At 38.7% G+C, this 12,725-nt stretch overlaps 1 protein-coding gene across 1 annotated transcript; it reads left to right on the top strand.

Annotated features, from left to right (window-relative positions):
- The first annotated feature begins 10,869 nt into the window (after positions 1-10,869).
- On the top strand, positions 10,870-11,622 carry LOC112408402 (nuclear pore-associated protein 1-like). The gene has a single exon (XM_024757996.1). The coding sequence runs from the start codon at positions 10,954-10,956 to the stop codon at positions 11,620-11,622; it is 669 nt and encodes a 222-aa protein (XP_024613764.1). The 5' UTR covers positions 10,870-10,953.
- Positions 11,623-12,725: the final 1,103 nt, after the last annotated feature.

Here is a 12,725-nt window from a genome sequence, read left to right on the forward strand (position 1 = left end):
TTAACAAAAGTGAACATTTCTCCTTTAGATTAAAATCAAGAAAATCCTCTCTGTCCAGGATTCAATAATGGGGTGCAAGAAAGAGGAAAACTGAAGCTATTCCGTCTTTACACCTGAACAGTGAATTCATTCTGATATCAAATATTTGTTATGGTTCTGCTATGACCAGGTGCTTTATTGTGTTTAGAGATCAAGTTACTGTTCATTCTTGGTAAGTAAGAAAAAAATCCATGTTTTAGGACTCTGAATAGTAACTTTATATATTGTATATATATATTAAAAATAAATATATATATATTATATATAATATATATTCCACCTATTCAACAAAATTGTAATTTTCATCATCTCTTACAAATGGTGAACGGTATCTACTCTTTGGAAAGGGCTTATAGGGAATTAAAGTCTCCGTATACTTTCTATATAAGACCATAGAAACCAAATTCTCAACTGGGAGCAAACTTAGGTTTTGCTATGAAGGTTTATGCTTGCCTGGCCTTAGAGTGGTTGGCCAGGAACTCAAGGTGGAGTTTCTTTCCTCTAAGTTACTTTTTCACTGATGCCACCCTGAAAAAATTTGGAGGGAGTATTTTTTGAAATAGCTTTATCTCAGTAACCCTTTAAAAATGCTTCAGGGTATGGGGAACATAAGTGTCAAAATGTTCAAGCAACTCTTTTCGATTTAAGTGTAATTGATCAGGAGCAATACAGGAAGGAGCTGGGTACAAAAGACAAAAGGCCTGAGGCTATTTCATGTATTGTTTTTGGCTTATTGTACAAAACAGAGAAAGTCTCATACACTCAGGCAGTCAAGGTCCACTACTGTTCTCTCCTTTTGGTAGAAATAAAAGAGAGCTAGTTTCTCAATAGCAGCATTCTATCCTTAAGTGGGTACACAGTGATATTCTAATGGTCTCTGGAGCAGAGAATAATTCCGTGGCAGGTCTGACATCCAGTCACCGGGTTCTCTATAACTTAGTCTTTCATGGCCAAGGACTATAATCATTATTTCCATTTGTATTTAGCATCTCAAAATTGAAAGGATTCCATGGACAACAAAACAGTAAGTGATTTCATGAAGTGTTTTAGTATGCATAAAATAATAAACTATAAAAATACAAATCATCAGTAAAACTTTTTCTTTCCGGAGAACTATATTCAGAAATTAATGTAAGCATCTAAGGTGCGCATGTTTTTTCACCCATGATCATGTTTGTGTGTGTGTGTGTGTGTGTGTGTGTGTGTGTGTGTGCATTCCACTGCTACAGGAGACATGCAAAATAATATAAGATTTGCTACTATATGAAGTACTGGTTTCTCCCAAGAACTGTGCGCTCGCAGGGTTCGTTCAGGAAGGTGAGTGCTCTACCACCACATCACAGTCATATCTCATCACCTTCGGCAGGAATAATTTACAGTTTAACCTTACATGCAGGCATATTAAATTAGTATTACTCATCAGAACTTGCTTATTAATAAAATGAATTAGCCACTGGAGAATCATGTTTGGAAATTCAATGACAATTTTACATTTTTAATAAAGGCTCAGAAATATTATTGCAGAGCAGGTGGTACAGAAAACTGTGGTCAAATTTGACATTCATTAATAATTGAAGTGTGGAACGTAACAGGTGAAAATTGATATTGATTTCTTTCGTCTAATATTTGGGAGAGTTCTAAAAGGTAAATAAAATGAGATAACAAGACATATCAAGTCTCAATGATTTGTTTGATCACCTCCTCCCCACATATCACTCCTTCACCTACCATGTTTTGAATAATTCAATGCCCATAGTCTTTCCAGTTCAGTGCATTATAAAACACACTCAAGCTGGGTTTCAATCATATTAGACTGAAAGCTGAACTTTTTATGAAGGATTATTTAAAAACAAATGTGTCGAGCCCAACAGCCTTTGAAACCAAACAATCCTGGGAATTCAGTAAGGAAATGTCAACACTGTGGAGAACTTTTGGATTCAGAAAATTCAGTAATCCTACTTGATGTATGTTAACCGTATCAATATTAACAACCTTCTGCTTGATTTCAGCACTGATTTGAGAGCTGAGTTACTACTGGTCTTGTATTTTAACTAGTTGTGAAAGCACTGAGAGAGTTGTTCTTGGGTTGAACTTGACCTGTCTCTGGGAATGCTCTCTGTTCTATCCGTCTTGAAAAGCTTTTGAAAAGCAAGTGCATTTCTCTGCCTTCTTTCTTCTCATCTTCACCCCTTGGGAAAACAAAAGATGCTCAAATATAGATGTGAACACTGCAGATGCTCTGTTTGGCAATGGTGTCTTTCAGCTTCCCAGTGAAAAATTATATTGCTGACCACCCATTTGACTGAAAAGTGACTCATTTTACTGACAGCTATCTGGCTTGAGATGCCAAAAGAAACAGGTCATTTCAAATTTCCTTTTTAATTTTAAGTCATAGCTTTGTGTTGCAACACTACTTGTTCAAAAGTTAGATCATGAAGGTTCCTTCCTATGACCTCCAAATAATCAAAATGTTCTTCAATAGGCTATATTAAAAGCAAGCAGAATATTCCTAATTATCAATCTTTCTCTTGAGTCATATAGTTCTTGTAATTTCAAGGAAGAGAAACTCAAATGTAAAGTGTTACAATAGCCAAGCCTACCAGCACTGTTATCTAACTGTTCAGCAATTTTCTCTGCCAAGTCACTCTGAACCTTAGACTACTGAGAATGTGTTTTTAATTAATTTTTAAGGTTCTCCTCTTTTGAGTTAAAAAATGGTCACAATTTTTACAAGTAAAATTAAAGAAAAAACACAAAATAGAACATCTGAGATATTTCCATTAGGCATTATCTATATATAAATATACATAATTTTAATATCTATACATATATAAAGGCACTGGGATGAATCTCCATCTTCTGTGTCAGTGGGACATAGGTCCATTATCTTAGGAATAGGGAACTCCTTTCACAATGGAAGTGAGGAAATTGGCTGGACCATCCTTCTTGAATATAATTCCATGAAGCCACCATTTAAGGTCGTCTGGATCTTGGTTCCTTCTAGCAATCTACTACTCCAACAGTGTGTAGTTCATCAAATTCAGGTCTTTCTGAAGCCAGGCTAGAAATACAAAGTGAGGTGGACGACTAAGGTAACTGACCAAAAAGGAGGAAAGGAAGACGAGCAAAACAATTTCCCAATTTCATTTTTTCCCTATTCTCTGTGCTTGACAAGGGAAAAAATATTCGGGTCTGAGTTCCTCTCATTCTTAGCCATTGTTGGTTCAAAGTCTGAGAAAAAAAAAAGGTAAAAACAAAAATATGGAGTCCAGAATTCCGTTAGCTCTCTTGCATGTAATATCACAACTTAAAAAGTTCTTCCAAAATGGAGGAATAAACTTTTAAAACTATAGCCCAATCTTTTCAATCTAAACAAGTAAACACTAAAAATATATTTTAGAAATCCAGCAAACACACTAACCACAGTCAAAGCAAAGGAAGGCTTATGGCTTACCAAATGACAGCGGCTGTCTACAAGAGAGAGAACGAGAATACTCCAAAATTCTACCTGACCTGGCCGAGCTCAGCACAGCTACTATCCTTCTTTCCTAAAATCAAGGCATAAAGAAATTGAATACAACTTGCCAAAATGTCACCCCCTGCCTCCAAAAGCAGATTAAAGAAGGGAGTGTCCAGAAATCAGGATGAAGAAAACTACTTAGAGAAGCCCCTTCTCCTATCAGTGGGCCACCAGGGTTTATCTGGGTAATAAAATGATAATAGGCCTTTTTGGTTAAATTTCAGTTAACATTTTAAAAATATCCATCAGAATGACAGGCATTTCCAGAAGTATCAGTTTTTTTAATCCTCACCCTTTTACAAATGTGAAAACTGAGGCTCAGTATAGCTGTCAAGGGATTTTCCTAAATCATTGAAGCTGTAAATTTGGGACTGAAGTCTAAATCAGTTTCTCAGTTTATCTTGGCTATCTTCTTAAAATTCTGTTTAGGGACATGGGGAGGGGGAAGGGTAAGCTGGGACGAAGTGAGAGAGTGGCATGGACATATAGACACTACCAAATGTAAAATAGATAGCTAGTGGGAAGCAGCCAAATAGCACAGGGAGATCAGGTCGGGGCTTTGTGACCACCTAGAAGGGTGGGATAGGGAGGGTGGGAGGGAGACGCAAAAATGAGAGGATATGGAGATATATATATACGTATAGCCGATGCACTGTTATACAGCAGAGACTAGCACAACATTGTAAAGCAATTATACTGCAATAAAGATGTTAAAAAAAAATATAAGAAAGCTATACTATAAAATAGATACAGTGATAATATATCTGAGAGGTGGAATTATGGCTGCTTTTTATTTTTTTAATCTATTTTTGGATTATTTGATTACATGATTTCTATATAAAGAATATGAATCTCTTGTGTAATAAAAGTTACTCAAAACCAACAAAACAAAACAAAACAAAACAATTCTGTTTAGGAAGAGAGGATAGAATGAAGGTTTGAGCATAGAAATCATTCTGGAAATCACTGAAGATAGTGGGTCTGTAGTGCAGTTTCATTTGTAGTGGGTTTGGCTTATATTCTTATATTTAGTTTTATTTCTATACAACTATCAAACAAGGAGAAAGAAGTTAGGTAATATTTGCATTTGCAACTAATCAAAGCAGAATTGCTTTTAGCTTTAACAAAAAGATCGTCTGTGATCTCAGATTAACATCTTTATTCTTAAATGGAGCATAAATAACATTTATTGGCTAAGATTATTTGCAATAAACAAGACTGTTTACTGTTCACCACCTAGCATCTCACTGAGATGCTAAAACCTTATACTAAGCTCTCATTTTACCAGAGTGAATTTAAATTAACTTCAGCAGCCAGAATTAATGAAACCTGGTAAATGATGCAAAGATATTCCACAGGGTATTCTGTTTTAATTAGAGATAGAAAATGTGAGTCATTAGAGGTTTTAAAAAATGTTGCATTGTATTACTTTCTCATATTTTGAATCGAGGAATATAGATGAAAACTAAAACATGTTAGCCACTTCAGTTCAGTTTTAATGTATATCAGCTCTGAATTTATATTGAGTGAATAGTAAAGAGTCTGAATGAAGAACATAGTCTGGAGGCATTCAGGTACAAGTCCTAAATTTTATTAGAAGTTGAGTATTTGTTAATTAGCAGGCAGCTATATAACTTAACTATAAAGCCACTACAATTCAAACATTGTAGCACTACCACATGAATGAACACATATACAAATTAAACAGAAAAGAATATCCACAAATAGTTCTTAGTATGTCTGGGAAGTTTGATTGTGATAAAGTCAAGTTATAATCTTTAAAATTGATGCCTAGAAAACTACACATCCATTTAAAACTCAAGTCTGTACCTCACACTACATACCAAAATAAATTACACCAGTTGCACATGTAAGAAGCTTGCAAGTTGCCACTTTACCCTAACAAGATGCGTCTTTTACAAATGCTTTCTCCCACACTGTGGCTTGTCTTTTCATTCTCTTGATAGTGATTTTCACAGAGCAGAAATTTTCTATTTTAATGAAGTCTACCTTATCAATTCTTTCTTTCATGGAGTGTGCCTTTGGTTTTATATTTTAAAAGTCATTGCCATACCCAAGGTCATCTAGGTTTTCTTCTATGTTATCTTCTGGGAGTTTTACAGTTTTGTGTTTTACATTTAGGTCTGTGGTTCATTTTGAGTTAATTTTTATGAAGGATATAAAGTCTGTGTCTCGGTTTTTTTTTTTTTTTTACTGTGGACATCCAGTTGTTTCAGCACTATTTGATGAAAAGACTATCTTTGCTCCATTGTATTGTCTTTGTTCTTTTGCCAAAGACCAGTTGATTGTATTTATGTGGGTCAATTTTGGGGCTCTTTATTCTGTTCCATTGATCTATTTGTTGTTTCACCAATACCACCCTGTCTTGATTACTGCACCTTCATAATAAGTCTTCAAGCTGGGTAGTGTTATTCCTTCAACTGTGTCCTTCAATGAGGTGATAGCTATTCTGGATTTCTTGCCTCTTCATATGGACTTTAGAATCAGTTTGCCAATATCCATAAAATAAGTTGCTAGGATTTTGATTGGGATCGCACTGAATTTCTATAGATTAACTTGGAAAGAACTGACATTTTGATAATACCGAGTCTTCTTATTCATGAACATGCAATATCTCTCCATTTATTTAGTTATTCTTTGACTCCATTCATCACGGTTTTGTAGTTTTCCTCATATAGAGGTTGTACATATTTTATTAGATTTATACAGAAGTATTACAGTTTTGACAATGCTAATGTAAATAGTGTCGGTTTTTTTTTAAACTATTCCACTTGTTCATTTTTGGTATATAGGAAAGCAATTGCCTTTTGTATATTAACCTTGGATCCTGCACCCTTGCTATAATCACTTATTAGTTACAGGAGTTTTGGGTCAACTCTTTAAGATTTTCTACATAGATGATCATGTCACCTGTGAACAAAGACAGGTTTATGTCTTCGTTCTCAATCTGTACACCTTTTATTTCCTTTTCTTGCCTTACTGCATTAGCAAGGACTTGCAGCACAATATTGAAAAGTTATAATAAAGGAGGACATCCTTGCCTTGTGCTTAATCTTAGTGGGAAAGCATTGAGTTTCTCTCCAGTAAGTATGATGTTAGCTATTGGTTTTTTGTAGATTGTATTTATCAACTTAAGAAAGTCCCTCTCTATTCCTAGTTTACTGAGAATTTTTATCATGAGTGCACGCTGGATTTTGTCAAATGCTATTTCCGCATGTATTTATATGTCTTTTTTCCTTTATTTGTCTTGGTTGGATTATATTAATTAATTTTCAAATGTTGAACGAGCCTGACACAAATCCCATTTGGTCATGGTATATAATTGTGTTTATACTTTTTTGGCTTCGATTCACTAACATTTTGTTGAGAGTTATAAAATAAAATACAAAAATTTAGAGAATATTTCAAAATGCTCTTTCTTGCCAGATGCAACCAGATACTAGGAATAAATAGAGGAATTTTCTGGAACCAGCTTGTCTTTCCTTTTTTTATCAGCATTGAGTGATGGGGTTGTATTTTATTCAGTCTATTGTACATGTGGGTGTGAATAAGATGGAACTTCTCTCAAAAAGAGAAATGAGCAAAGAATATATGTTGTCAACTTGTCTAAAACATTTTTTCATGTTTTGACTCATTTTTCTTTGTATTGGCATTTCAAGGGATTTTGTTTTTTAATTTGACTATTAAGAAACCTTGATAATTTCAGTGATATCCCATGAAGATAATATAAACTGTAATGGAAAACGAAAAGATGATAATAGCAACCAGCACTGTGATATTTCTTGTCAGTGTTCTTTATTATTTAGAATAGTAACAAACCCCATATTAATTTGACTTTTTGAACTTTGGCCTTTACTTTGGTGGAAGAAGTTCCTTTCACTTTGCTTATTATCTGTTTGCAATTAAAAACAATTAATGGGGGCTTCCCTGGTGGTGCAGTGGTTGAGAGTCCGCCTGCCGATGCAGGGGACACAGGTTCATGCCCTGGTCCGGGAAGATCCCACATGCCGTGGAGCGGCTGGGCCCCTGAGCCATGTTCGCTGAACCTGAGTGTCCGGAGCCTGTGCTCCACAACGGAGAGGCCACAAAGATGAGAGGCGCGCGTACCGCAAACACAAAAAAGGCAAAAAAAAATTAATGACCATACTTTTATATGACCATCTTAGAGTTGTATAGGGGGAGGATAGTTATGCAACTATTTATATATCTATGGGTTCAAGAAAGTTTAAAGGCTTGATATTTGAATCCTGTGGAATGTAGCCTCCTTTCCCAGAGGGAAATGAACATATACATGTACTAACTGTAGTTTATAATAAAGCAACACCTGTTCGTAGAGGCACCTTCTATTCCAGGCATGTTTAGGTATAGGGAAGGGGAACAACAGCTGTAAAACGTAAGTCTTATCTATAAGGAGTTTACAGTTTAGGGGGGTTGAGGGCACTCAATGACTCAACGAGGATGAGCCTGATGCAGGTGGCTACAAGGTCGCCCTTGGATAAAGTCTGCTTTAGGAAAGACCAGCTTACTCTTACTCTGTTAAACTCTTTAATGCGGTGTCCAATAAACCTGAATATCAAGCTCAAACGCCACTTTAGGAATGTTTCCAGGGGGGTAACAGTCAAGAAGTTAACATGATTCCCACACACTTGACACAACTCACCAGAGGTCTTGAATTCAGTGAGCACATTGACCTCCTTTAAGAAAGATCACCACTTAAACTGTGAATGCTAAGTTCTAAGAGAATGAAGTAAGTAATAAGCGATATTCAGGTTCAGAGGTGGAAGAGAAAAGAGGTCTCACCTTGAGTAGAACATTTTGTTGGATTCTCCAAACTGGCAAACAATGAGGAGAACATTAACCAAGTAAGACTCTGAATAAGTTGAGAATTAACATGAAAGCCTCAGATGGTGGTCAAAATGTCCCCTAGATATAAGGATACACTTAGGCTGAAAGGGAAACTATTGAAAAAGATACAGAAAATGTTAAATATTTCACAAAAATTTATTAGAATAAAATAACTTAGCAAAGTTTGAAGAATATGAAATCAACATATACACATCACTTGCATTTCTGAACATTAACAATGAAGAATCTGAAAAAGAAATTAGGAGAACAATTCCATTTACAATAGCATCTAAAAGAATAAAATACTTAGGAATAAGCTTAACCAAAGACATGAAAACTTGTACGTTGAAAACTACAGCGTTGGGCTTCCCTGGTGGCACAGTGGTTGAGAGTCCGCCTGCCGATGCAGGGGACGCAGGTTTGTGCCCTGGTCTGGGAAGATCCCACATGCTGTGAAGCGGCTGGGCCCGTGAGCCATGGCCACCGAGCCTGCGCGTACGGAGCCTGTGCTCCATAACGGGAGAGGCCACAACAGTGAGAGGCCCGTGTACCACAGAAAACAAAACAAAACAAAACTACAGCATTATTGAAAGAAATTAAAGAAGACATAAATAAATGGAAAGACATCCTATGTTCATGAACTATTGTTAAAATGTCCATATTATACAAAGCTATCTACAGATTTAATGCAATGCCTATCAAAATCCCCTATTTTTGCAGAAATAGAAGAAACGACTCCAAAATTGATATGTAACCACAAAGGACCCTCAACAACCAAAGCAAATGTGAAGACCTCACACTTTCTTTTGAAATGGAGTTTTCTTGTTATTGTGGGTTAAAAATCCAAAGTCATAAATATCCATAAATTATCCTCCTAAATTTACATTTTGGTTCATTCTCAGTGACAGGCCTTTCTGTGCCTGAGTGGCAGTGAGGGCTGCTTCAATATCTGTAGCTTGGACTTCTGTCACTGACATGGTGTGGGTATCCCAGAGCCTTGGCTCTTTTATCAGTCGATCAAGTCCCGCATGAACCATGCTCAGAAGGGCCCCACGCTTGCTTGGTTTCATGCTCTGCTATTGCTGTCTTGAAATTCTTAATGATTTTATCTTTGAACTTACGTTCTGTAAGTAAAATTTATAGGACAATAAAATATATGCATGATCAGAGGAGACATGTGCAATATTTGTGTCTGCCACCATTCCTGCTGCCCCATTCACATCTAGTTTTCACCCTGCTTATGGTGTGCTTTCCATGACATGCTTATTTGGTACCCATTTGGAGTCTTACTGAGTTCCACCAGAATTCTGTGCTACTGCTCACATCCAAGACTAAGTGAAGGTGTTAACAGCTCTGGGAGGCCATGCTTTCCATTTGAATCTGAACCTACTTCTAACACAGAAAGAAAGCAGTTGTTTTCTAAAAAACAAGAATGTCCAAGGAATCTTATCATAACCTTTCTTACTCGTGTTACTTCCCAATATTAGCCAAACATTCTACTGAAAAAGATGACATATATGAAAAAGAGAAAAATATGTTAACAGATTCCTAATTACCCAAATGCCCTATATCTGTTTCAGTAAGTATCATTATATATTATGGAAATTTTTCTCAGTGACAGAGAAAGACATCCTGGCTGAACATCCCCCTGCCCATGACACAGAGATGATGGTCTCAAGCTATCTTGAAGGTGTTGGAGCCCATTTATCAGTTACTAATATTAATGGAGGACAAAACTTAATACTCTGTTTGCTCTGTATTTGTTAAATCACCTCCTCCCTTCATTAAAATGGATGGCCCAGGGCTTCCCTGATGGCGCAGTGGTTGAGAGTCCGCCTGCCGATGCAGGGGACACGGGTTTGTGCCCCAGTCCGGGAAGATCCCACATGCCACGGAGCGGCTAGGCCCGTGAGCCATGGCCGCTGAGCCTGCATGTCCGGAGCCTGTGCTCCGCAACAGGAGAGGCCACAACAGTGAGAGGCCCACAGAGTGGAAAAAAAAAAAAAAAGGATGGCTCATAATTCAGTCTGTAGTGTGTGTATCATTGGACACTGAACTAATTTTTGTTGGTTTTATTAATGTCATAGGTTTCTAGGGAGGGTCTACTCAATAACTAAGTCTAGTTTCTCAGTTACAAATAAATTATGATGTAATTTTGCATAAATTAAGCTCATCGCAAAGGAAGAATACTGATAGTTGCTACTACCCCTTCCTTGAGGGACTCTCGTAAAGCACTAAATAAAGTAACAGAGGTGTATATGCATGCATATATTTTTTATATTTGTACACACTTAAAAAAACTCTACAGAATGCATTATAAAACTCTTGATGCTGTGTGTCCCTAGTTCCCAGCTCTCTCATTAACACTATTTAAATGAACAAAATGTTATCTATTAGGATAGCTATCAGAGTACTCCAAATACTACTTCTGCCCTGAGCAAGTAGTCAACGTTAGGAAGCCGCTACCATCCAGTCACCTCCCACTTCCTTCCCCAAAGTAGAGGGAGGTGAAGGTCCCATCCCATGCCATGGTGTTCTCTGCCCCAACTGCATGCTTCTCCCTGCTGCTGGAGAGGTCAACAAAAGAAGTGCTGGGTGAAGACCACCGTCCCAAATCACCAGGCTCACTGATATCTGGGAAGGAGCTGCAGTGTGAAAAGTCTTCACACATCCAATCAAAAAGCTCCTCTTCCCTGGTATCTACCAGCAGTAGGCCCTACAAGAGGAAGATTCCCCTGCCACTTTTTCTGCTGCTGCCAGGGCTGAGGTCGTCCCCATCGGGGATCGAGGCATTGACATGGGATCGAGGTGAGCTGCTCCCTCCTAAGCTTCCACGCTTAGCTGCTGTCAAAAACCCAGGTACCATGGAGAAGAACACTGAGTGTCAGTGGAACAAGATCCTGAATAATATAAGGACGGTCAAGGAAGACTGCAGTGCCCCTCAGCCTGCCTCTTCTCTCTCCCCACCTGCCTCACAGACTGCAGACTCCCTGCCCCTGGCCGCTCACACTTTGCAGGTCCCTGCTACTACCACCGACTTGGCCGACCTCTATTCCACGTCCCCCATCCTGTCTGTCCCTCCTCCATCCCCAACGCCTAATATTGATCAGGAAACAAGATACACAGTCCTTAAGTTGCCAGTCCTGCTGATTCTCTTCCTGCTTCAGCTTCTGGTCCCATTTGGGGAATTCCACTAAAGAAGAATGAAGGCCCTTTTCATTCAGTCACAGCCACACACCTCTTATTTCTGACCTCCCTCCACCTCCTAGCATCCCAGCTTTCTCCTTCCAGCCACCATCCCACGAAAAGGAACCCCCAACACGCATTTCTGCAGATTTTACCCCTCCTTTATACTTACCTACCCCTCTTCCAGTCCCTACCATTAATCCCCCTATTTTAACTGGGCAGCCCATGACTTCTATGGCAATCCCTTCCACGAGAATGGTCACGGCATCTGGAAGTTTCACCTTCCAGTCTATTGCACACACTGATGTCTACATGGACACTACTGCCTCTTCCAAAGCTGCTATGTTTAGGTCTCCCCCAGGTCGCAGGGTGGACCAGAGGCACCCTGCGGAGGTCCGAGTGTCTATCACCCCAACTGTGCCGATGGTCCCCTGAGACACCCCAAATTTTAACCATCCCTTTGGACTCCAAACCAACCTTCAGCCCATATGTGGGACGTCTGATGGGAAGCAGAGAGCCTATCCCCCTACTGTTCCTGTTATCCCGAGCCGCCCATTTACTGCTTCAGCTCCTGTTTTCCCCAGAATACCATTTACAGCTTCGCCGTCATCAGTGCTTCAGCAGGCAGCAGCTCTGACACTGAACCTATGGACAACACACCTCCTACCTAGGCTATCATTTTCCATTCGGCCCCTGTTTTCCTCAGCCCCTCATTTATGGCTTAAGCAGGCAGAAGCTGTGACACTGAACCTATGGACAACACACCTCCTTCCAAGGATGTCATATTCCATTCAGCTCCTGTTTTCCCCAGCCACACATTTATAGCTTCAGCAGGCAGAAACTCTGACACTGAACCTATGGACAACACACTTCCTTCCCAGGGTGTTATTTTCCATTAGACTCCTGTTTTCCTGAGCTCACCATTTAGGGCTTAAGCCGTGATGGGTACTTCAGCAGGTAGCAGCTCCGAAACTGAAACTATGGACACAAAACCTCCATCCCAGGCTGTCATTTTCCATTCGGGTCCTGTTTTCCCGAGCCCCAATTTAAGGCTTCAGCAGGAAGAAGCTCTGATACTGAACCTATGGACACCACACCTCCTTCCCAGGCTGTC

The sequence above is a fragment of the Neophocaena asiaeorientalis genome, unplaced genomic scaffold, assembly GCF_003031525.2.
Source record: "Neophocaena asiaeorientalis asiaeorientalis breed wild unplaced genomic scaffold, Neophocaena_asiaeorientalis_V1.1 scaffold585, whole genome shotgun sequence".
Lineage (NCBI taxonomy): Eukaryota > Metazoa > Chordata > Mammalia > Artiodactyla > Phocoenidae > Neophocaena > Neophocaena asiaeorientalis.